The sequence below is a fragment of the Periophthalmus magnuspinnatus genome, chromosome 10 (assembly GCF_009829125.3).
Source record: "Periophthalmus magnuspinnatus isolate fPerMag1 chromosome 10, fPerMag1.2.pri, whole genome shotgun sequence".
NCBI classification, from domain to species: domain Eukaryota; kingdom Metazoa; phylum Chordata; class Actinopteri; order Gobiiformes; family Gobiidae; genus Periophthalmus; species Periophthalmus magnuspinnatus.
The window spans coordinates 7,346,020-7,369,259 of NC_047135.1; the positions used below are offsets into that span (position 1 = coordinate 7,346,020).

The 23,240-nt window shown below is 37.6% G+C and overlaps 1 protein-coding gene across 3 annotated transcripts in view; it reads left to right on the forward strand.

Annotated features, from left to right (window-relative positions):
• Window positions 1-23,240, forward strand: part of pde6a (phosphodiesterase 6A, cGMP-specific, rod, alpha) — a 47,794-nt gene that overhangs the window by 21,701 nt on the left and 2,853 nt on the right. For 2 of the 3 annotated variants that reach the window (XM_055224720.1, XM_033974538.2), the window contains exons 9-21: window positions 137-203; window positions 1,500-1,547; window positions 2,745-2,894; window positions 4,929-5,072; window positions 5,240-5,305; window positions 6,144-6,290; window positions 8,277-8,384; window positions 10,638-10,747; window positions 11,849-11,936; window positions 12,986-13,086; window positions 13,744-13,851; window positions 15,352-15,415; window positions 20,223-20,297. In XM_055224720.1, coding sequence (XP_055080695.1) covers window positions 137-203; window positions 1,500-1,547; window positions 2,745-2,894; window positions 4,929-5,072; window positions 5,240-5,305; window positions 6,144-6,290; window positions 8,277-8,384; window positions 10,638-10,747; window positions 11,849-11,936; window positions 12,986-13,086; window positions 13,744-13,851; window positions 15,352-15,415; window positions 20,223-20,297 — 1,276 coding nt within the window. The remainder of the gene's footprint in view (window positions 1-136; window positions 204-1,499; window positions 1,548-2,744; window positions 2,895-4,928; window positions 5,073-5,239; window positions 5,306-6,143; window positions 6,291-8,276; window positions 8,385-10,637; window positions 10,748-11,848; window positions 11,937-12,985; window positions 13,087-13,743; window positions 13,852-15,351; window positions 15,416-20,222; window positions 20,298-23,240) is intronic. The other variant, XM_055224721.1, reaches the window with a different exon arrangement.

Consider the following 23,240-nt stretch of genomic DNA (forward strand, 5'->3'; position numbering starts at 1 on the left):
AACAGGTAGGGTTATCATCCAATGCCAGGGTAGTTTGAGGAGAGTAGCAGCCCTCAGGACAAAAGTTACACAGTGCACCTTTTCTTATAGCTCCAATGATATTAGTATGTAGTTTTGTTGTATTTTGTCTACACAGATCTCCCCCTGCAGATCACTGGGCTCTGGTTAGTGGTTTACCGACATATGTGGCTGAGAACGGACTGGTAAGAATGTGTGTATTAACTTTCTTAATTTGTTTAAATGGCAAGATTTGAACTGACAACCGTGCCATTTGTGGGTGATAATGAACCCTCTACTCCACCACTGTTGCCACAAATTACAATCCTCCATTTGAATGATTTATTTCCACATTTAAAAGTCTTATGATATTAGCACAGGGATATTTTGCGAGCTCCAATTCAAAATGACAGAGGATATTGGAGATGTAATATTTTTCTATCTGCGGGGCTGAGATAGACGATGAATAATGAACAAAAGGCCTCAAATCATGGTGGAGACTCTTTTCAGTTCAAGGGTTGGAACGGGAATATTACTGTTTAATGTCGCTGTTTAAATGTTTTAGCACAAAAAAGCAACACAATATGGCATTAAACATGTCTATCTCCATGGAGTTACAAATTACATGCCATGCCAAGTTACTGCCATTTACTTATCTCTGGAGATTGTTCTTGCTTTGCTTGAAATGTTCCACAGTATGCCATTTTAATGTATCTTTCTGACTGCATTTATTTCATTAAGATTGTTTCTTGCGATGCCTCTCCACCGACTTGCTCTACCTGTGTTTAATACTATACTGCGGAACATTTCAGGCAAAAAAAAAATTAAATCACCATGGAGACAAGTAGTTCATGGGCCCCTCCACCAGAAAAGTGACATAGTGCCCCATTAAGTTGTAGTAAACTTCAACTGTCGAGAGGAACTAAACCAGAACTATAAACGACATTGCCAAACAGATATATTAAGGACACTCTCCCACTCCATCACTCCCTCTTGTCCTGTGGAGTTTGTCCTGGTCCAACACCTGAGCCCCTTTAAAAAAAACCTCTCATTTTACGGCTCTTTCTCTGTGTGATTCTGCCGTGCAGTGTCTGAGCACAACATTAACCAAATTATACCATTTTCAGAGATCTAACCATCATGGAAATGAAAACTCACTCCCCTGTGACCAGCAATACTCGCATCTACGAACAATAGAATTCATCTTAAAAATTGTAATCCAACTTTGTGCTCCACTGAGTAAAGAGTCTGTCCTTAAAATGCCTTTGGAAGTTTGTCATTTTAGAACTCATCTGAACTCTTGAATGGTGAAATCAATGGGTAATTTTGAGTTTTAATATATTTTTATATTTTATTATATTCATGAGGCATAAAATAATGAAAAAAATGTATCATAAAAAAAAACCCAGCAACTCCCTGTTTTTTTATTGAAATGTTATTGTGACTATCAATAGGGGAAAACATTGCATCTTGACTTTAAAAACTTTCCAATGTTTCCACAGATCTGTAACATCATGAACGCAGCGCAGGATGAGACCTTTACTTTTCAGGTGAGATGGTTAACAGTGTTGACAGTCCCTGGTTTGATTTTCGGTCCAGAACCACATGGAGTCGTTTTGTGTGCAGTTTCCACAAGTTTCCACCTGTATCTCTTGGCGATCTCTGTCTCTTCTGGTTTCCCCATCAACCTAAGATATGCACAATTAGAAAACCTTCTGGATAGATACTGCAGATCACTATGGCAAATACAGAACACATTTTCCATCCAAACTTTACTTTTACTGCACATTATGGTGTTATAATCCATTTGTTTTAAGTTTTTTTGTGTATGAGTTATGTAGTAATCATAGACTGTATACATAAATGGACATAACTAACCCGGTAGCCTCTGCGTTCCAAATAGGAAGTGAGCATGGGTACGCTCCAAATCACTTTCTATTGCAAAAAAAAAAAAAAAATACCCTTCTCTCTGTAACTGCTGCTGTCAGGCTCATCATTCGGACCTTAAAATGTAGGTTTTATCCTGCTCTACATAAAAATGGTGGTTTTATTTGACTATTTTGTCCATAAATCAATATCTGAACATTAATAACAGACAAATCAGTGTTCCTAAGCACCCACGCCCCCCTAAATTAGGGGTGCGGGTGGAAAGGGGCGTTACCTTCAACAACCTGGCTCTGGATTGGCTCTTAGGTTGCTTTGATACTCACGGTCAGAATTCCAAATTTGGAACTTGGCTCCAAATTTGGGTGACAGTCCTCTTCTTCATACGGTCTATTGTAGTAATGGATGATGTGCCAAAAAATTCACAAATACAAAGGTTTTGACAACTAGTATGCTAACAGTGCATCAGCCTTACTTCCTGGTTTGCGGAGGATAAAAACGCTTTAAAACTAGATGCAAACAACACAAAACAGCATAATTTTTACCCCAAGAGCTGCTTTTACAATATATTTTAATGAGTCAAGACTAATTTGACTTTATTATAAAGTCAAAAATCGGGTACAGCCACTTTAATCTGGAAAAATATAGAAACAGAAACCAAGCAAGTAGCAAAATAATTATTACAGTCTTATATCTTACCATTAAAAACCGTTTTATGTGTGATTCAAAATTCAAATGTATAAAAAGTGAATGTTTATAACTTTGTATCACTCTAGAGTACACCACCGCAACATATAATTTTACAAAGATCATGGGAGTTGTTAAAACTGTCTAATGTTGTTTTTCTGTTTTTGTAATCACAGAAAGAACCTCTGGACGAGTCTGGGTGGACCATTAAAAACGTATTGTCGATGCCGATTGTCAACAAGAAGGAGGAGATAGTGGGCGTGGCTACGTTTTACAACAGGAAGGATGGAAAACCCTTCGACGACATGGACGAAACCCTGATGGAGGTAGAGCCTGAATCATGGTTTAAAAATATACTCAGCATTCACAAACACTGTAATATTAATGATCAGGCTTTTACTGGAGACTGAGAGCACAACATGGAGAAGCAATGGGAACTTTACAGTGGAGCACATACAGGAGGTGCAGCTGCAATGTGCTGTGTGATGAAGTTACTTTATGGGCAGTGACTTTCAAACTTTTCACACCAAGTACTACCTACATATATTTTATTTTACAAGTACCACCAGATCCTGAACCTGGTTTTCTGATCCCTTTTTTAATTTGTGAATGTAACCTATTATTAACCTTACCAGAAAGATTAATTCTAGCAATAAAGCAAAACAAACATCGCTTCAGAACCACTTCCAATTGATAAACGTATAGAACTCAATAATTGTTTGATTAAGGCAGACCACTCCACTCCACCCATTTCTATTGTTTATATAATTCCTTTAATGCCCCCAAGACTAATCTAAAGGCAGCAGCTTCAAACCTTCCAGAATATTAGAAAAAAACTGCTTTTGTTAAATTATATTATCTTTATCTTTCCAGCTGAATTTAAAAGAATGATCTTCAAATTTGTGTTGACGATGACCTTTCCCCCATTTCTATGAGGGCAAAGACAGCAGGGGAGGAGCATCCATTTCATGAGAATCTATGACGAGGTGCATGATGGTAAATCCTGTGGCGGGGGTAATCACAGGTGTGTGGAGTGATGGATGGACTGAGTGGAGGAGAAGGTGGAAACGCAGACATGAAACCAATCACTAAACCACAGAACATAACACAGGCCATCATTTAAACTGGAGCTAACTGCACTGTCCGGTCTGATCCCAGCTCGACATGGAGTATTGATGTTTGAAAATACTGCCCCTGTTTTGGTTGTTTTTGTGATTTATGAGGTTTTATGGTGAGATTAGAGTTTGGGGGGATGGGGAGGTTCATTTCGCCAACACATCTTTGACTTTGAAGACTAGAAATCTTGTTTTGAAGGACATGAGGACAGCAGTAGATCAGCTCTGATGTTCACTCACAGTCATATGTAGGGCTTTCACCAAGGCTGAAATATGATGACTGAAAGCTTAGAAAATATGTATGAATAAGAATTTTGCAAAATATTATAATTTTGTTTTGTTTTTTTTGTTTTTTTTAAATGCCACTGACTTTGTTATAGAAAGGTCTTGTCATACTTATTTTACAGCTTGTATTGTCCAGTTAATGTTAATGATTGTGATTATCAAACTATAATCACTATAATCAAGATGGACAGAAATGGACTAAGTGGTTGTGACATCACCCATAGTGTTCAGCTCCAGTCAAATGAAGCTCATTAAGGCAAGCAGTTATAGTGGCAAATTTGGAGCTGAGTTCCATATTTGCAATTCCAACTGCGAGTATCATAGCAACCAAAGAGCCAATCTGGAGCGAAGCTGTTCAAGGTAACGCCCCTTCCCACCTGTACCGCTGGTTTAGCAGGCAGCGGGTGCGTAGCAATGCTGTCTATTCAACCTATTCCTAATGCTAGCAGATGCGACCTCAAGGAAAGACAGCACCTGATTTGTCTGTTATTAATGTTCATATCGCAAAACATAGATAAAATAGCTCAATAGAAACACCAGGATCATGTAGAGCGGGTTAATACGAACATTTTAAGACCAAATGATGAGGCTCACTGCTGCAATAACAGAGGGAGGGGTGACAATTTTTCAAGTGAACTGTAGCCAAAATCGATGGAGCCAGAAGCACGCCCATGCTCACTTCCTATTTGGAACACGGCGGCTAGCACGTTAGCTAAGACCAGAAAGAAATGTAATGTAAATGATAGTAGTTAAAATGGTCTTTGCAGAAAACTCTACATCCTTGCAATGTTTTTATGGGATTATTATTATTTTTTTTTAAAGCTTATAGGAGTACTCAAAGCAAAAAAAAAAAAAAGAAACACTGACACAATGCAATGGGAATCACTAGCGCACTGTCATAATATTATAACCATATCATATCCAGGTAACACTTGTCTCCCTCTCTGTCTCACTGTGTAGTCTCTGACCCAGTTCTTGGGCTGGTCGGTGCTGAACACAGACACCTACGACCGGATGAACAAATTGGAGAACAGGAAGGACATTTTCCAGGATATGGTCATGTACCACGTCAAGTGTCGCAAAGATGAGATCCAGAACATCCTCGTGAGTTTGAGAGGTTTTAATCATTTAAGCACATTGAAATGTGAGCTCACCAACAAGACAATACCTCATAAGATATCTCAGAAATGTACTTTTTGCAGTTGTTCTTCTACCTGAAATATTTAGGAACTTTGATACAATAACGTGTGTTTTGAAAACGCTTTCCACAGAACACCAGAGAGCGCTTTGGCAAAGAACCCTGTGACTGTGAAGAGGAGGAGCTACAAGAGATTCTGGTATGAATGAGTTTAAAAGAGGTGTATCAGGCAAAAATAACTTGTTAACTAAATGTTACATGGAATGGTATTATGCTGTATTCACTTTAACCAGATTTTCTCCACATGTTACGTTATAGATTAGCAACCTAGAAGTGCATACACTACAAACACATGGATATAGCTGCTGAAAGGCTTTCTTAATGTTAGAATTCTTTCTCAAAATGTGTTTTTCAAAGTTTGTCTTGATTGGAGTTGTAAGTAGGTTAAAGGGCCCATATTATACTACTTTCTGATCTATGTTATAATGCTGTTTCCTCGTCACAAACAGACCTGGAGTTGTGTTTTGTTTCATTCTCACATGTTTAACACACAAGCCCTGAAACAGAAAACACTCTGTTCCACCTTGTGATGTCATGTGGTGATACAGGAAGTGCTCCACTGTGTTTTGAAACTCCATACAACTTTACTAGCCATGGAACTGCCAATCTCTACTGAGCAAAAGGTGAAAGGTAGCTGTTAACTTGAAAACTACCGCTTTATTATATCACAAGGTGGAACAGACCATTTTGAGCTTTGGAGACATAGACAGACTAATGATAAAGCGTTGCTCAGTCATGTGTGAATGAACCAAAACACAACTCCAGGTCTGTTTCTGATTAGGTACCAGCATTATAACAGGGCTTAAAGTTTACAAGAATCAATTTTGTGTAATATAGGACCTTTAATAACCAAAATAATGTGTGATTATTTCCACTTAAATTGTGTCACATATTATAGATTAAGATTAAGATTAGGATATGGATTTAATAGGTGTATAAAATGTATTGTATCATGTCACATGTCTATCCTTTTACAGTCTGAGGTGCTGCCAAACTCAAAGAAAGCCGAGATCTTTGAGTTTCACTTCTGTGACTTCGATCACAGTGAAATGGACCTGGTCAAATGTGGAATCAAAATGTACTACGAGCTCAAAGTGGTTGATAAGTTCCACATCCCCAGAGAGGTACGGCTCACGCAATGCACCATGGGATATGAAATGTCTTTAAGTTTCATTTCATTACTTTTATTGAGGCTACGTTATTTAGCCATTTTTCAGATCTTTCATTTTAAATTAAAAAAGAAAAGCAATTCACTTACTAAACTGACTGATCATTTAAATTTAAAGGTGCACTATGTAACTTTTCTGGTTGGTCTCCCCTAACTGCTCGTCTCAATGTTGTTGTTTTACCAGGAATGTTCCAGGGTATGGCATTAAACACTATCTAGCATCATTAATTTTCTGTGTTTATACTGCATTGCAAATACATTGAAAAACATGAATTCTTTCTGTGAGTGAAGTCACCTTTCAACGGATCTGACCCGGAACTTGGCCTGAGGTGTCTCCGTTGAGCTACATAGGTTTAATGCCATACTGTGTAACATCTTCATAGAGACAAGTAGGTGGTGTATATCCTCTACAAGAAATGTTCTTTAGTGCACCTTTTTAAATTGATTGATACCAGAAATATAAATGATAATCTCATACTAGGGCTGAACCATTTGGGGAAAATGTCTAATTATGATTGAGATTACATTTGAGATTCACGTTTTGATAATAGGATTCTGTTCAAAGTTCACATTTTAAACACATCCAATACTGAAATATGAACTGACAAACTAATACTAGAATCACATTTCAGAACATGTTTGTACAGATCTTAACTCCAGAGTTAGCAGTTTTTATGCAGAATAAGAATAAAAGGATATGGAGGAACAGAGATTTAGCTTAGCACATACCAATGTAATAACTGTAAAAAAGAAAAAAAAAAAAAAAGTGGTAGTGGAGCTGAAACAAGTCTTTTATGGAGACATGGACCAGAAATAGGATATTATGGTACTTTAAAAATTGCAGGGTTGTGCAGGTATCGAAACTGAAAAAAAATCACATAAACTGGGTAAAATGTGACCTTTCCTGAACAGTTTCATATTGAGTTTTATCAGAGTAGTGTAAGACCACATGGTATAATAAACAAACATTATTATTTAGTATTGAAAGTGACAATATTGTCTAAAATGAACTTTTAAAATGATCCTTTGGGTATCAAAAATCAGTATTGAGTTTCAAGTTCCTTAGTGTTGAAATCTAGTTTGAAACTTTAGTATCCTGAAAGCACTAGTTTCTTCAGCTCGACTGTTAATTTTCAAGCTGTCCTAAAATGACCACCTTGTTGGGAGTCCAGGAAGCACTCAGATAAAACGCAGAGCTGAAATTGGATTATATTGTGTCTTGAGTATTTGAAGCGGCAGTGTGACCTTCCATTGGGCTGTATTGGCTTTATGTCATTAGTATGAGTCTCTTCATCTTTTAGTGCCCCCTGGATCATGATTCATAATATTGTATTTTGAGCTTTAAGTCCTTTCTCTTCCATCATTTTAAAGTCAGTTTTATGAATGTGGCTAACCCAAGAAAGGTCTTAAAAAGCATGGAAACAAATTACTATTCAAATGAAATCCTAGGCAGAAAATGATTAACTTGATTAAATTGTTGTTTCTATTGTGCGTCTGATAAAAAAAATAAATAAAAATAAATAAATCTGATTTACCTGATTTTTTCCTAGTTAATTATAAGTGGTTTGCAGTAGTCCAAAGTTATTCCTCACTTACCTCATGCATGCTGAGCAACCCAATTCTTCATATTTATATTTTATAAGCACTTTTCAAAACCCAGAGACCAGAGCAGAGTTTTGATCTCACGTTAATGCTAACAACAACCAACATGCTAACCACACATGATGATTCATGACACATCCTGATTCCTGGACAAGAAAAAACTTTATAACTAGATGCAAACAGTACACAGTGAACTTATTTTGACCAGGAGAGCTGCTTATACAATATCTGTACTGTTGTGGCTGCTCGAGTTCTAAATGAAACATGTCAGTGCATGATAATATGACATACAAATCAGATGAGTTGTTTTTAATTGTTTGAATGTCTTTGTCTACTGCAGGTTCTGGTTCGGTTCATGTATTCCGTGAGCAAAGGCTACAGGCGCATCACTTACCATAACTGGAGACACGGGTTCAACGTGGGACAGACCATGTTCACTCTGCTCATGGTAAAAAGGACTGGTTTAAAATTTACATTAAATTTTTAAAACAACACAGAACAACAGATAATCTTCCTGAACAAGGCAAGCTTAAGATCTGGAGATGGGTCCCTGGGTGCTGCACTGCTGTCGCCCACTGCTCCTGACAGGTTTAACCTCAGTGACACTAAAGGATGAGGCAAGTGCAGAGGTCAAATTTCATTATGGGGACAATAAAAGATTTTTTTTTTCTTTTTCTAAATTGAAGTCTACAATCACCCAAAAAGCACAATGTTCCTAACCAACCTTGAGTAAACAAGTCAAGTCTTAACCATTGATCTAAGCCAAAAATAAGCACTTCCTTACATAGATAATAACCTCAGAACTTTTTGGGTGTAGGGTAGCCTTGAGACTGAGAACCATGAATTCTTACTGTGACTGGGGTCGCCTCTCCATCGGACCTAATTTAGCCTTGTCTGCATAGAGGTAGATAAGTTTCATGCATTCCAACATTCCAACATTCCAAGCAAAACAACAACATCTTCATGGAGACAAGCAGGTGGCAGACCCTCTATTAGAAAAGTGACATAGTGTATCTTTAGGCTGCCTTCATTCAAAATCATTTTCCAGTTAATTCATATTTTACACATAAGCTGTACATCAGTGGTTTTCAAACTATGGGCCTCGATTGGCTTCATTTTACTGAAGCTGAATGCTATGAGTGACACACATTCCCTTCGTCCTCTTCTGTAAACTGTCCACAGTACCATCAAAGAAAAGATTTGGCTTTCCATGTGCCACCAGACTAGTCCAGGTCCAGCTCCACTGTAGTTATAAACAAGAAATTATCCTGAAGTAAGAAGAAAGTGGATAAAATGAACTCAAAATTACGCAAACCCACAAACTAGAGAAACTAAAGTAACACCTGAAGGAGCTCGCGTACCACCAGTGCTAAGCGTATCACAGTTTGGGAAACAGTCCTGTAGATACATGCTACCCAAGATGAACTTTTTTATTTGTTACTTAAAAACCCCATTATAGCCGTTGAATTTCGCCTGCAGACCGTGAACCTTATTTACTGAATCCTTTACTTGTGGAATTGCCTGTATCTCGCTGCACAGGTTTAGCAGTATATTCACACTATATCCTCCTTGCGTTTGTTTGAAGTACAGTATCTACAGAGGCTGGTGTTTGTACAAAGCGAACCAGTGGGGCCTGAACGCAACACTTTTCAACCCAGGGACTTTACACTGCTGCAGTAATCCAATATCTGCATTTAATAAAGGCAGAGTATTATAAAAGATTAAAAATCAAACTGGGAAGGCAAATATATTTATAAAGCACAAATTCATGCACAGGCTAAAGTGCTTCACAAAGATACTGATATACAAGAGACATTAAAGGAACCATATGTTAGATTTAGATGTTAAATTTCAAGGCACTCAAGCCACTTTACATCAAGCAACCACTCAACCATCCACACACACATTCCAGTGTACGCAGACGCTGTTTTGCCCAAGGACACAACAACATCTATGAAGTAACTAAGTATATATATATTTAAAAACAGCTTACTACATGTAGAAAGAACAGAAGATCAATGTGTAATCTTTCATACTGGTAATATGTCTGCACTATTTTGCTTAATTTTACGTTACTTACTTTATAGTATTGTCTTTTTATATTAAATGAGTTGTATGTAGCCTGCACTTTTATACAAGATAAATGTGTTCAAGTCACATAGAGCTTTTACTGATAACTATTCTGAAGCTGATTCGTTTTTAATTGCAAGAAGATTGGACATGATGGCCCGTTTATTTATGTTGTAATTTGGTGTTTTGGGTCTCAAGACGATTATCCAATCAGAAAGCAGAATGAGCTTCACTTGAGTCTCTGATTTTATGCTTTGATGTAAATTGAGGGTAAAAGTGCTGGCTACATACAATTCATTTAATATAAAAAGACAATACTATAAATTATAATTTTGCAGACAAGATTACGCATCAAGCTTCTGTTCTTTCCACATGTAGTGAGCTATTTTTAAATCCGTATTCTTTTTATTATAGTTATTTATATAGTTATACATTTTTTTATTCAAATTTTTCATATCTCCCCAAAAAACTATTTCAGTAATCACCTTTCCATTTGGAGATTTGATTCTCTAAGCTAATTTGATGAAGATATGACAAGATAAATGAAATCATGCAGTGATGGCGTGTGACCTAAATGTTTCAGATCAGATCACGTTTGAATGACTGATTGAATTTGTCTGTTTATTTCCAGACTGGAGATTTGAAGCGTTACTACACAGACTTGGAGAGTATGGCCATGATCACTGCTGGTTTTCTTCATGATATCGACCACAGAGGAACCAACAACCTCTACCAGATGAAGTAAGACTTGATAATGATAAAAATATATTCAATACATTTCAGAAGTTTGTAGTTGTAGTGAAAGAAACAACTAGCTTGCTAGGAGTACACTTCCTGATTATCAGAAAAGGCATATTTTGCTGAAATACATGAAAAAAAAACTTGGGTACAGAGCCTGTAACATAATTGTGGACAAATTAACTTACCTAATGACTTGCTAATGGTGTCTCATTGCGATGTAGAGACAAATTGCTGTGTTGAGTCTTGCAGGTTCTTAATTGACTCAACGCGACAGCGGTCACTCCTCTTGCCCTCTCTAACTCTCTCCAACCGACATGAACCCGACACGCCCCCTTGTGGTACATCCCCTATGCTACGCCCCTGTGATGGATGGGACAAAGTGAGGAGCTATTAGCATTTAGCTCAGACAGGAGCAGGCCCACCCGGAGAGCTCCAAACCTGATTTATAACACACTCACCTCCCTCCAATATGGCTGCCCTTTCTGCCTCTGTCACTATAACATGAACACTGTCTTTAGTGGAGAATAGAGTGGTCACAAAAAGAGTGTTACAGAAGTGAAAGGCAAGTAGGTGAGTATTTAGGAAAATAACAACCTCTCAGATAATTTTAACACTTTTTATTTATTTAAATTACATAGTACTGTAATTTGGACTGTTGGTTATATGACACAACCATGGCTCAAAACTACCCAATTGATATTATTTTTATTTAAATGAAAGATCATGCCTCATGTGAAAGCTCAGAACCTCCAAAATTTACGCACTGGGCTGCAGAGACTGTACTAACACTTATTAATGATTGGCTGCAGGTGCTGGGGTTTAGTTAGTGGCTGTTCAGCATTGAAAGTGGCAACTCTAATGAGAGACGCATGTGAGGCTCATTCTACTTTCTGATTGGATCTTCTTGAGAACCAAAACATGCCAAATATGTTTATAATTCAGAATAAATAAAGAATACAGGAAGTATTATCAGTAAAAATTATACTGTACTGTATTTGAACATTTCTACCTTATATCTGGGCACACATATAAGTCATGGTTGTGAAATACATTCTAATCTATTACTCCTCATGTCCTCTTGTCTGTCTGTGTCATGTTCAGGTCTGGAAACCCTCTGGCAAAGCTGCACGGATCCTCCATCTTGGAAAGGCACCATCTGGAGTTTGGGAAGACACTGCTGAGAGATGAGGTACCTGGTATAAATAATGTGGCGACTGCACAAATCCAACACTGTCTTATTAATATTTTTTTCAATAAATAAAAAAGTATATTCAAACTCAGCTCTCAACAGTAAAAACAATAGTAACACATGTCATTTTGTTATTTTCAAGCCCAAGTCATTTTTATGCAACTCATCAAAATGCTAAGTCTTGGATTTATTGTTCAGTTTGGATCTTTTGTTTTAATATCCCAGGTGGAAAATGGGTCCATAAGCATAAAATCCTCTGAAACATTTTAACAGCCAAAAATAAATCGTTTTTAAAAATGTAACAAATAAAAACTTCACTGCATCGTACTTCACAAAACTTGCCCCTGTGTCATCTTGTGTCTGGCTGGTTGTCGTTTTGGGAGGCATTTGGCACAAGATGGGAGCCAATCAGAGTGTGAGTGCAAGAGTAATACTGCACCAAGTGAAGTGCTTGAGTGTCTGGAAATACACTTTAAAATCCTATTAATTATTTTTTATTAAGAAGCCGGAGGGGCAGAGTAAAAATACAAGACAAGAATCCTCCTGGTATGTACGGCTGCAATAATTTTCTTCCAAATTAAAGAGGGATATTATTCAAAATACGCCCTTTCTACCATGTTATAATGTTGTTCCCTCATCAAACACACGCCTGAAGTGGTTTTATATGTAATCCATGCATGTCTGAGTAATCTAGCGATCTCTTCCAGGTAAAACTAACTAATCAAACATGTTAATACGTTGTTTTCGGCGGATATAGAATTTTCAAAACGATAAAAAGTAACATCTGATCTTACCTTATGCATTCTAAACATCCTAATTATTCACCTTGTTGAGATTACGAGTGTTTTACACAGCTCTCAGATGCCAAAGATTGCTCGTGGCAGTAAAACTAACAACAACTAGCATGCTAACTGCAGACTTCCTGATTATCGGACAAGAAAATGCTTAAAAATGTATGTACTGGGGCAAGACAGATTTCGCTCAAATACATTGGAAAAAAAATCTGGTACAGCGCCTTTAACCTTTTTTTGTCTTCTTCTGTGTTCCAGTCTTTAAACATTTATCAAAACCTGAACAGACGCCAACACGACACCGTCCTTCACCTGACCGACATTGCCATCATCGCCACAGACCTGGCTCTATACTTTAAGTGAGTTTCACACAGTATGTAAAACACAGGCTCCTATCTGCTACATGTGTCTCAATGAATAATGACCCACGAACAGGAACATTAAAGAAGAATACAGAGTGTGAGAGGGATGCATTTGTCCGCAACACGTGTTATTAAATTCAATCAATCTCATTTTCAACACAGTAGTGAGGAGTCATTAATAATAGTATAGTATGTAGTGGTACTCTTAGCTGTTAGAGGCAACAAGGCCAGTCAAAACTGTTTTTATCCATGGGTTTAAAAATGAAAATATAGCACCGTTGGCCTAGCTATTTACAATTCAAAATGGTAAAAAGTCCTTAAAATGTCACCTACAAATTGGAGACTAAAATCCATGAATATTTTACACAAAAACTCTGGACTCTTGTCTCAATCCCCAGATTTTCTCAGTGGGTGAGACTGACAGATGGATTAATCAATCACAGCGTTCGCACATGCACACACACCACATCAAAACTGGGACTAAACTGGAACTAAACACAAAACTAAACGTGACCTAAACCAGGACTAAACCAGGAACAAAAGACCACATCAGAACATAACTGTGCTCAAACCAGGACCGAAGTGTGACAGCGCAAACACAGAAAGTTATATTACTGTTCTTGTTAAGCTGAAAGTGTTTCTTGCTCTTCTCAGAAAGAGGACCATGTTTCAGAAAATTGTGGACCAATCCAAAACCTACGAGAACTGGAACGAGTGGACCAAGTACATGCAGCTGGAGACCACACGCAAAGAGATCGTCATGTAAAACACTTTTTTATTTTACTACACATGTATTTAGAGTCATTACATATGATGGCAAGTGTGGTTAAACTGTTTGTAGATATTTTAATGTACAAAAAAACTAACAAATGCACAAAGCTGATTGGACTAATCATCATAGCAATGAAACGAGCAAAGACATCAATCTTTCCTGTCTACTAGGGATGTCACATTATCAATTTTTTTGTTAAGATTATTTTGAAAATAAACAATCACAATTTAATGATTGTTCACAATTATTAACACCATGACCAAACAACAGTGAAGTTCTTTGTTTAGTTTCTTGCACGTTGTCTCAATAGGCAAGGCAAGGCAAGTTTATTTGTATAGCACAATTCGTACACAAGGTAATTCAAAGTGCTTTACAGAATAAGAAAGACATTAAAATCACACAAATCAAAACATAAATAGGTCACTGTTCCTGTAGTATGTGAGCAGGTTTAATAAATCCAAACTTTCAGAATGAGAAAGTTAAAGGTGTAATGGAAGTACACAATGTAACTGAGGTACAGGGGGTGGGAGTTCATATGTTTTTTTCTTCTTCTCACTCCCTTTTGAGCTAGGTATGTCTCTGTGTATGTATGAACAGCACTGTAAGAAATCAATACAAACCTATTATGTCATCTTTTACCCTGTAGATGTAAATATTGTATATCTGTAACTATCGTCATGAGCTCAAAATCAATCAAATCAGTCAATGTGACATAAACAGATAATAAAAAGACACTTTACATTTATTTAGGTTTAACAGAAATGACTTATTTTTGCATCGCATCATTCTCATGATTATTATTTTCAGTCCTTAAGATTATATTGTGTCCTAAATAATCACGATTATCAATTAACCAAATAATCTTAACATCCCTACTGTCCACAAACAAAAAACAAAACAACAACAAACTTATCTGTATTTAATCTAAAATGTGTTTATTCACATCCATCTGCACCGCCATGTTTGGGTTGATTTGTTTGCTTCAGATTTGGCTTCCACCCAAACTTCATTGTTGTCCTGGTATTGGACTGATCATCCACTAACTGAGCCCAAACACAGATGCAGAAGCTGTACAAGATGGATCCTTTTTTAAACTCACAAATGTTGCAGGAATTCATCTTTCTGTGCAATGTAACCAATTTACTATCACTTTTAACAGTTCATGTTAAAGGTTAAAGGGGGTCAGCTCTATGTTCATACATTTTTTGGGTTGTAGTGTTATGGTTAAGGAATAGTGCCTTGTTTTGAGATTATAGTTAAGGTTAAGACCAGGGTGAGGGTAGGAGTTATGGATTACTTTCAGGGTTATCTTTTAATTGTGAGAAAACAGGCCTGTGGAAGTTTAGAACTGTTAAAGATGTGTACTGTTACTTTTTCCACAAAATGTAATAAAAAAATAACTTAAACAGGCCTGTGGAAGTTTAGAACTGTTAAAGATGTGTACTGTTACTTTTTCCACAAAATGTAATAAAAAAATAACTTTTTCACAGGGCCATGATGATGACGGCATGTGACTTGTCTGCCATCGCGAAACCCTGGGAGATCCAGAGCAAGGTTTGTCCCATCACCCCCCCCCCCCCCCCCCCCCCCCCACACACACACACACAAGTAGCATTAGCCGCTCTTAGCTCTCTGCATTCCCCCCATTCACTTTCAATAGCAACTACATCCACAGCCTCGTTCCAGGTTGAGTCAGAGGCCCACACAGAATAGAGTAGACTTTGAATGGCGCTTTGTCAGCGCTGACATTTTTCTCGACTCAGTTTCGACATTGAATCCTGACAGTTCAATACATCAAAACCGTACCCCATCTCTCCGATACCTCATCAGCATTTTATACAGCTCAAGTATGTAATATACACGCCACGGTGGAGCCAAACCACTCACATCTATTTAAAGGAAAATGCATTGTCAAACAGAACATATGTGGCCTCCTAAATACAAGGTTTTAGTAGCTGCTTTGTCACTGTTATGCAGGGTAATGATAATTCCTTTGGATATAGGATTTTATGACATGAAAAAGCAAAAGTCTATGGGGATAGTAATATGGTACAGGAAGGAGAGGAAATATATGGTACAGAGGAGGGACAGTGAATATATGGTGCAGAGGAGGGAGAGTGAGAGTGAATATATGGTACAGAGGAAGGAGAGTGAATATATGGGGCAGAAGAGGGACAGGAAATATATGGTGCAGAGGAGAGACAGTGAATATATGTTGTACAGGAGGCACAGAGAGAGTGACATGAAGAGAGTGACATCAAATGTGTAATGTGTAAATTGTTGTATGCTTCCTCAATTTGCAATGACATATTAAGACATATTTTTGATTGCTGAAATAAGCGAGCAAGCATGACATTTAAGGCTGGGTTTAGTCAATTTAGTCCTGATGTATACACTTGGTTTGGTCCTGTTCTAGTCTTGGTTCCAGCCCAGGTTTAGTTGGTCCAATTTAGTGCCATTTTATTCTCGATGTAAATGTGATGTGTACATGCTAGTTGCAAACCTAAAGATCACACAGTTTTATTCATTAACTCTTCCTGCAATTATGAGTATTTTGCAGGGACGTCATGCTGGGGGGGCTGCGTTTATGTCTATGGCAGAATGTTCCACAGTTACCACGGTGACACAATGCACATATATAGCAAGCTCAAGGAAAAAAAAAAATGAAAATGGATTTAAACAACACATTTTCAGGAGCCTGTGATCAATGTGTGAGTTCATGGTCCTGTTTAGGGGTTTTATTTTCAACAAAAAGGTGTGAGTGACTAACTGAAAAACTGTTGGCTAATTCTAGGTAGTTTCTGACTGCAGTGTATGTTTTTTGACTCGCTTAACTGTAGAAAATCTACTCACCTGTTGTAGTTCCAGCTAAGACACTTCTTTATGGTCAGATTGTGTTCAGACAGAGCAGTGCCTCCAGTTAGCAACACATGACTTCAGCTGCAAAGTATCAAAACGTCAATACATTAAATAGCTTATTTTCCATTTAAAAGTATATATTACAGGTACATTTATATAATCGCACAATGAGGATTTAGCCGTTGTTTTATTTATTGCTTAAATTTCACCCTTTGTTTGCTCCAGTGAGTCAGACACCTCCCACACAGCCCCAAAAGATCACGGCTAATATGACTTATACAACTGAAATCCTGCCACAGTATGCACAAAACCTAATACAATATGCATTTTATTGTAGGTAAAAAAATAATGTGGGATTCGTGACATTTTGATAAAACAATCAGAACTGTCGGCATCTTATTCATGTGTTTTATATAAGCCTGACACATTTGTATTTACATGGTATTCTCTTTAATCTGTTATGTCCAGATCTACAAATGTATTCTCTTTGGATGATATGACATTTAAATTATTATCAAGTAAAATAACGGCATGGGTTTGAAACAACTTGGGATTTAAGAGTAAGGGAAACTTTCCAAATTGGTTTAATTGTATATGTAAACTACATAGCCCCATTTTCAAATGGGCGTGATTGACAGGTGGATTAGCCAATCAGGGACACACATCCATCCATTTTGGAAAAAATAAAGGAAACAAATATATATATATCACATTGTGATGAAAAACATGGCAGATTTCTGCACAATCAATGAGCAAAGCACTAAACTGAGAGAAATTTAATTTTATTTGTAAATCATAGGTGACCAATGAGCTCCTAAGTTTCACATGTGTCACAAAAAATAAAAATTTGATGATGATCACGTTTGACTGAGTTTGAGACACAACAGAGGATGTGGAGACCAGACGGACATCAATCTGTATAAAAAAATATAGGACTGGAAAAAACAACAGAAATCCTTAATTCACTTTCATTCACATTGTCTAATAGATCATAATTCCTCTAGTGCAGGGTTCTGCAACCTTTAACTGCAAAAGAGCCCCACTGGGCCGTTTCTAAATAAAAATAGAGCTGCAAGTTTTTTTTTATACAAACAATAATACAAGCATTCTTTTTTCAGACTAAGGTTTAGTTTGTTTTCATACCTGACAGTTTTGACTGTCACTGCGGTCACGTGATGTCGCTGTGACCTGTTCGCTCAGCTGATTTAAACAGGTTTTACAGCTGTCGTCCTACTGGAGGAAGCAGAATGACAACGACATCTGCAGTTTGACTGTATCCCAGTTGTGTGAGAGTAAAAAGGCCCTCCTGTCCTGGTTTAAAGTCACCTGAGCACGTATCCATATTTCAATATTCGAAAAGAATCCATTAAGATAAATTATCAGAAGACTAAATGACCTTTATAGGACTCATACAACCTGACAGATAAAATGAATTTACAAGAGTTAGATCAACTGTTTGCCACTATTAATCAGTGAAAAGTCCATGCAACGTTTGTGTAAACTATATGTCTTTTCATTTTGGTGCTTTTGATATGCAATATTTATAACTCACATGACACATAGCTTCATCCCCTCATTCGACATGTAAAGAGCTGCACTGGGGGCTTTAAAGAGCCACATGTGGCAGAATGAACTTAACCTGGAGCAAAGCCACACATTTGAATCCACAGTAGCCTATAGTAATAAATGATCATTCTAACCTTCCTTGACATGTTAACTTCTGAAAGTAATATTTCAAATCACTTGTACAAGGATTTTGATGCTTTAATACAGTATCATTTCAATACTGTTGCATCTCTTACTGTCTCTCCTGTTTTGTGTGTCTCTCAGACCTGCCATTCGACAATCCCACTAAATCCACAGATCCCAGACTATTTTCTACAATAGACAAAAAGACATTATTACGGCTTGCCAGTGTATTCCAATTGTCCCTGCCAATTTCCAGTTTTATGGTAATGCTGTTCGAGGAAGATCTGCAGAAATCCAATAGCAGATTTCATTTAGCTCAGTATAAAACATCTTTGAGGTTGAATAGCCCTTTGTTATTGCTCCACTCTGTAATTTTAACTTGATAAAAAGTGTCAGAATCCTCCATTACTCCCTCTGAAATAATAGCGGATTTGTATCGGTGATAGACAGGCATTTTCCCTGATGTTATGGGCCCACAATATAAGTCTAAATATAAGCCTATTCTTAGAACAACTCATGACATTTTTATGGTCGATATTTCATGTTTGGCTCACTTTTCCGTCCCATATGAGAACAATATTGCAGTGCACGCTTCTATACGCCCTATGGCAATTGTTCCTCTAAATCGACGGGATGACTAAGGCTTTCTGAAATAAAGTACCGAATACAAAATCACATATTGTTCATCAGAAGCTGCAGTGGCCTTTGTTTTGGGGAAAAATGTGAGACTCTATGGTTTTTATTTGATCCTGACCCAGTTTAGTGCTGATTTAGAAATTGGGTTGGCCCTAGTCTTGATTTAGTCCTGATCTAGTCTTTGTTTAGTCCTAGTCTATTCCAGATTTAGATTAGTTGTTTAGCTCCAGTTTAGTCCCAGTTTGTGGTCTATATGTGCACCCCAAATCTTATGTATCTCTTATAAAAAAGGATCTTGCAACTTGACTTTGCTGTAAATGCTGTTATAATATCATTTGCAGATTAAATTAAATCTGGTCTAAATGTGAGAAGCAATTTAAAATAAATCTAATCTAGTTAACGACTCCAATTCTAACCAAATCTAAACTAAACCAAAGATCATAACACAGAACTAAACCAGAAGAAAGAAAAAATGGTCTAAATTAGGACTTCTATATACCTGTAATGGTCTAAAATCAAAATAATAATAATAATATAACAACGACGATGATAATAACAATAATAACGACAACGATAATGACGATAATAACAACGACAACGATAATGACGATAATAACGCCGCCGCCGATGATAACGATAACGGCGACGATGATAACGATAGCAATGATAACAACGATAATAACGATAATGACGACAACGATAATAATAATAACAATAACGACAACAATAACGACGACAATAATGACGATGATAATGATGACAATGACAACGACGATAATGATAATAACAGTAACAACGACGATAACGACAACGATAACGATACTAACAATGATAATAACGATCATAAAATAAATAAATACACAAAATAAAAATAAATCCATAAATAAAAAACAAATTAAACCAGGATTAGAACAGGATCAAACCAAGTCTACAGGACCAAAGCAAGTCCCTATTTTGTGAATTTTGTTCACTGACAATGTCAACAACACTTATTCTGAATTTGGGGTCAAGCCAGGAACAAACCAGTAAAAGTATGTACACTCCCGAGTTACCGTCAAAACCTACTTACTTCACTCTTCAATACATAGGTGTTTTTGATGTGTTTTAATTTTTACCCCTAAGCAGTCCACTTAAATATCAATGTCTTTATTTCTGTGTTGTCTTTTCTCCACTGTAGGTGGCGCTCTCTGTGGCGGCTGAGTTCTGGGAGCAGGGAGATCTGGAGAGGACAGTCCTTGAGCAGCAGCCAATCGTAAGCCCCCATCACTCCTTTAGTTCTACTTTCTAAATCTGTAACTTTAACAAAAGTGAGCTGAAGTTTGGTGAAGGAGAAAAAACAGGGCTGAGACAGAAATCATGGGAATTATGTTGGCTCAGACATTTCTTCCGGGCTCCAGTCTGGAATGGCTTTTAGGAAGGACACTGAGAGAATAAAAGACATATACAAAAAGACAGAATGTAGACAGTAAAACACAAGGATAAATTCAGTTCAGAGCAGCAGGGTGCACAAAGTTATATGAAATTTAAATGCAATATTATCTGTATATAGGGATTGGACGTGATTTGATTTTTATTTTCAATATTTAGTTTCAATTATTGGAAAGGATGTCTCTTAACTGCACCTTAAGACCATTTAGCGTTAGACCACATTTAATGTGAGGCTGAATGGGTTGTTTTGTTGTAACTCTAGTTCGACTTTAACTGGTGCTGATAGAAACACTTAAACTCCACCTAAACCATAACGGACAGTCTAACAGGTATCCATACTTCAAACTCCGCCCCTGCAGCTAGGTGTTTGTAATCAGAAACAGGGCGGTCCTGGGTGATGTCACCAACTACTTGAAATTGCAGAAGCCACTGGAAGCAGGACACACCAATTTTTATACCTGTTTGACTGCAAAGCTGCATCTTTACAGAGTTTGCACTTGTAACAGTAGACAATGCTATTCAAACACCAAATACACTGTTTAAGTACAACGCTGCCTCTTATCTAAAATGCAGCAAAGACTAGAGAGACACTTAGGAGAAAAACAACCAAACGCTAACTGCTTCACTTGCTCCTATTTGGGGGCAAACTGAGCCTACACAGCACATAACTACCTGCACTTTTTCCCTTCTATCTCTCTTATGCTCTCTCTCTTCATCTCTCTCCCTTTCTGTCTGTCTTTCTCTCTTCATCTCTCTCTCCATCTCACTCTCTCTCTTTCCTTCTTTCTTTTTCTCTTAATCTTTCTGTATTCATCTCTCTCTCATCACTCCCTCTGTCTTTCTTTCTCTCATCATCTTTCTTTCTTTATCTCTTTCTCCATCTCTCACTCTCTCTGGCTTTCTCTCTTCATCTCTCTTCCCTCTCCCTCGCTCTGTCTTGCCTTCTCTCTTCATCTCTCTCTCTCGCTCTCTCTATCTCTCCCTCTGTCTGTCTTGCTTTCTCTCTTCATCACTCTCTCCATCTCACCCTCTCTCTTTCCTTTTTTTTCTTTTAATATTTCTGTCTTCATCTCTCTCTCGTCACTCCCTCTCTCTGTCTTTCTTTCTCTCTTCATCTTTCTTTATCTCTTTCTCCATCTCTTTCTCTCTTCAGCTCTTTCTCCTCTCCGTCGGTCTGTCTTGCCTTCTCTCTTCATCTCTCTCTATCTCTCCTTCTCTTTGTCTTGCTCTCTCTTCATCACTCTCTCCATCTCACCCTCTCTCTTTTGCTCTTTTTTTTCTCTTAATCTTTCTGTCTTCATCTCTCTCTCATCACTCCCGCTCCTTTCTTTCTCTCCATCTTTCTTTGTCTCCTTCTCCATCTCTCTATCTTTCTCTCTTCATCTCTCTTTCCTCTCCCTCGCTCTGTCTTGCCTTCTCTCTTCATCTCTCTCCCTCTCTCTGTCTTGCTTTCTGTCTTCATCACTCTTTGCATCTCACCCTCTCTCTTTCCTTATTCTTTTTGTCTTAATCTTTCTGTCTTCATCTCTCTCTCATCACCCCCTTTGTCTTCCTCTCTTCATCTCTCTCTCCATCTCTCCCTCTCTATGTCTTTCTTTCTCTCTTCATCTTTCTTCTCATCTGTCTTCCTCTCTTCTTCTCTCCCTCTCTCTGTCTTTCTCTCTTCATCTCTCTCCCCTCTCCTCACTTTGTCTTGCTTTCTCTCTTCATCTCTCTCTCATCCCCCTCTCTCTCTCGCTTTGTCTTCCTCTCTTCATCTCTCTCCATCCCTTCCTCCCTCTCTCTTTCTCTGTCTTCCTCTCTTTATCTCTCTCCATCCCTCCTCCCCCCCTCTCTCTCTCTGTCTTTCTCTCCTCATCTCTCTCCATCTCTCTCCCTCCATCCCTCCCTCTCTCCCTCTCTCTCTCTCTGTCCTCTTCTCATTCTGATCCTCTTGTACTTGTGGTATTTTAGCTGCACTCAGCTGCTGGTTGTGACTCAAGGCGATTTTGACATGAAATAAAATAATAAAGTGTCTGTGCAGTGGAGAGACTGTAGGTGGGCAGTTTGAACCCACTATTACAGCAGAGTGAATGTTCCACACCAGGACCAGACAATCACAGAATAACTTTATATATGCAAGTTTGGATAAGGGAACAACTTCTACTTTGCAGTGACATTACGCTGGGGGGTTTCTTCATGTATGTCTATGGAGGAATGTTCGGTAGTTACCATGGTGACACAATGGTTTTTAGATGGTCTAAAAAAATACAAAATGGACATAAACGACACATTTACAGGAGCTTGTGATCAATTCGGTGTTCAATTTTCGAAAAAAAAAGGTGAGAGTGGCTAACTGTTTGCTAACGTTTGCTAGTTTGTGATTGTAAATTGTTCGAGAAAAGTCAGTTCTTTAAATGGTGTGAAAACAAAGCTCAGATTAAAGGCTACTGTTGGTGACATTAGTTGCGAAGTATCATCTGGGTTAGAATGTATTAATATTACCTTTACCTGCATTTACCTGTATTAAAATGACGTTTTAATAAAAATCAAATTTAGCTTATTACTTTCTTCTTAGGTTGAAGGATTGTGGAAAAAATCTAAGTATCCCAAGTATGGTTAGATTTGCAATATGTGTTTAAAAAGTAGGATTCTGTGACCATTCTAAACAACTCAAGAATCTGGAGTTGTGTTTTGTTTCATTCACATATGTTTGAGCAGTCCTTTATTGTTAATCTGTCTAAATCTCCAAAGCTCAAAATGCTCTATTCCACATTGTGATGTCATG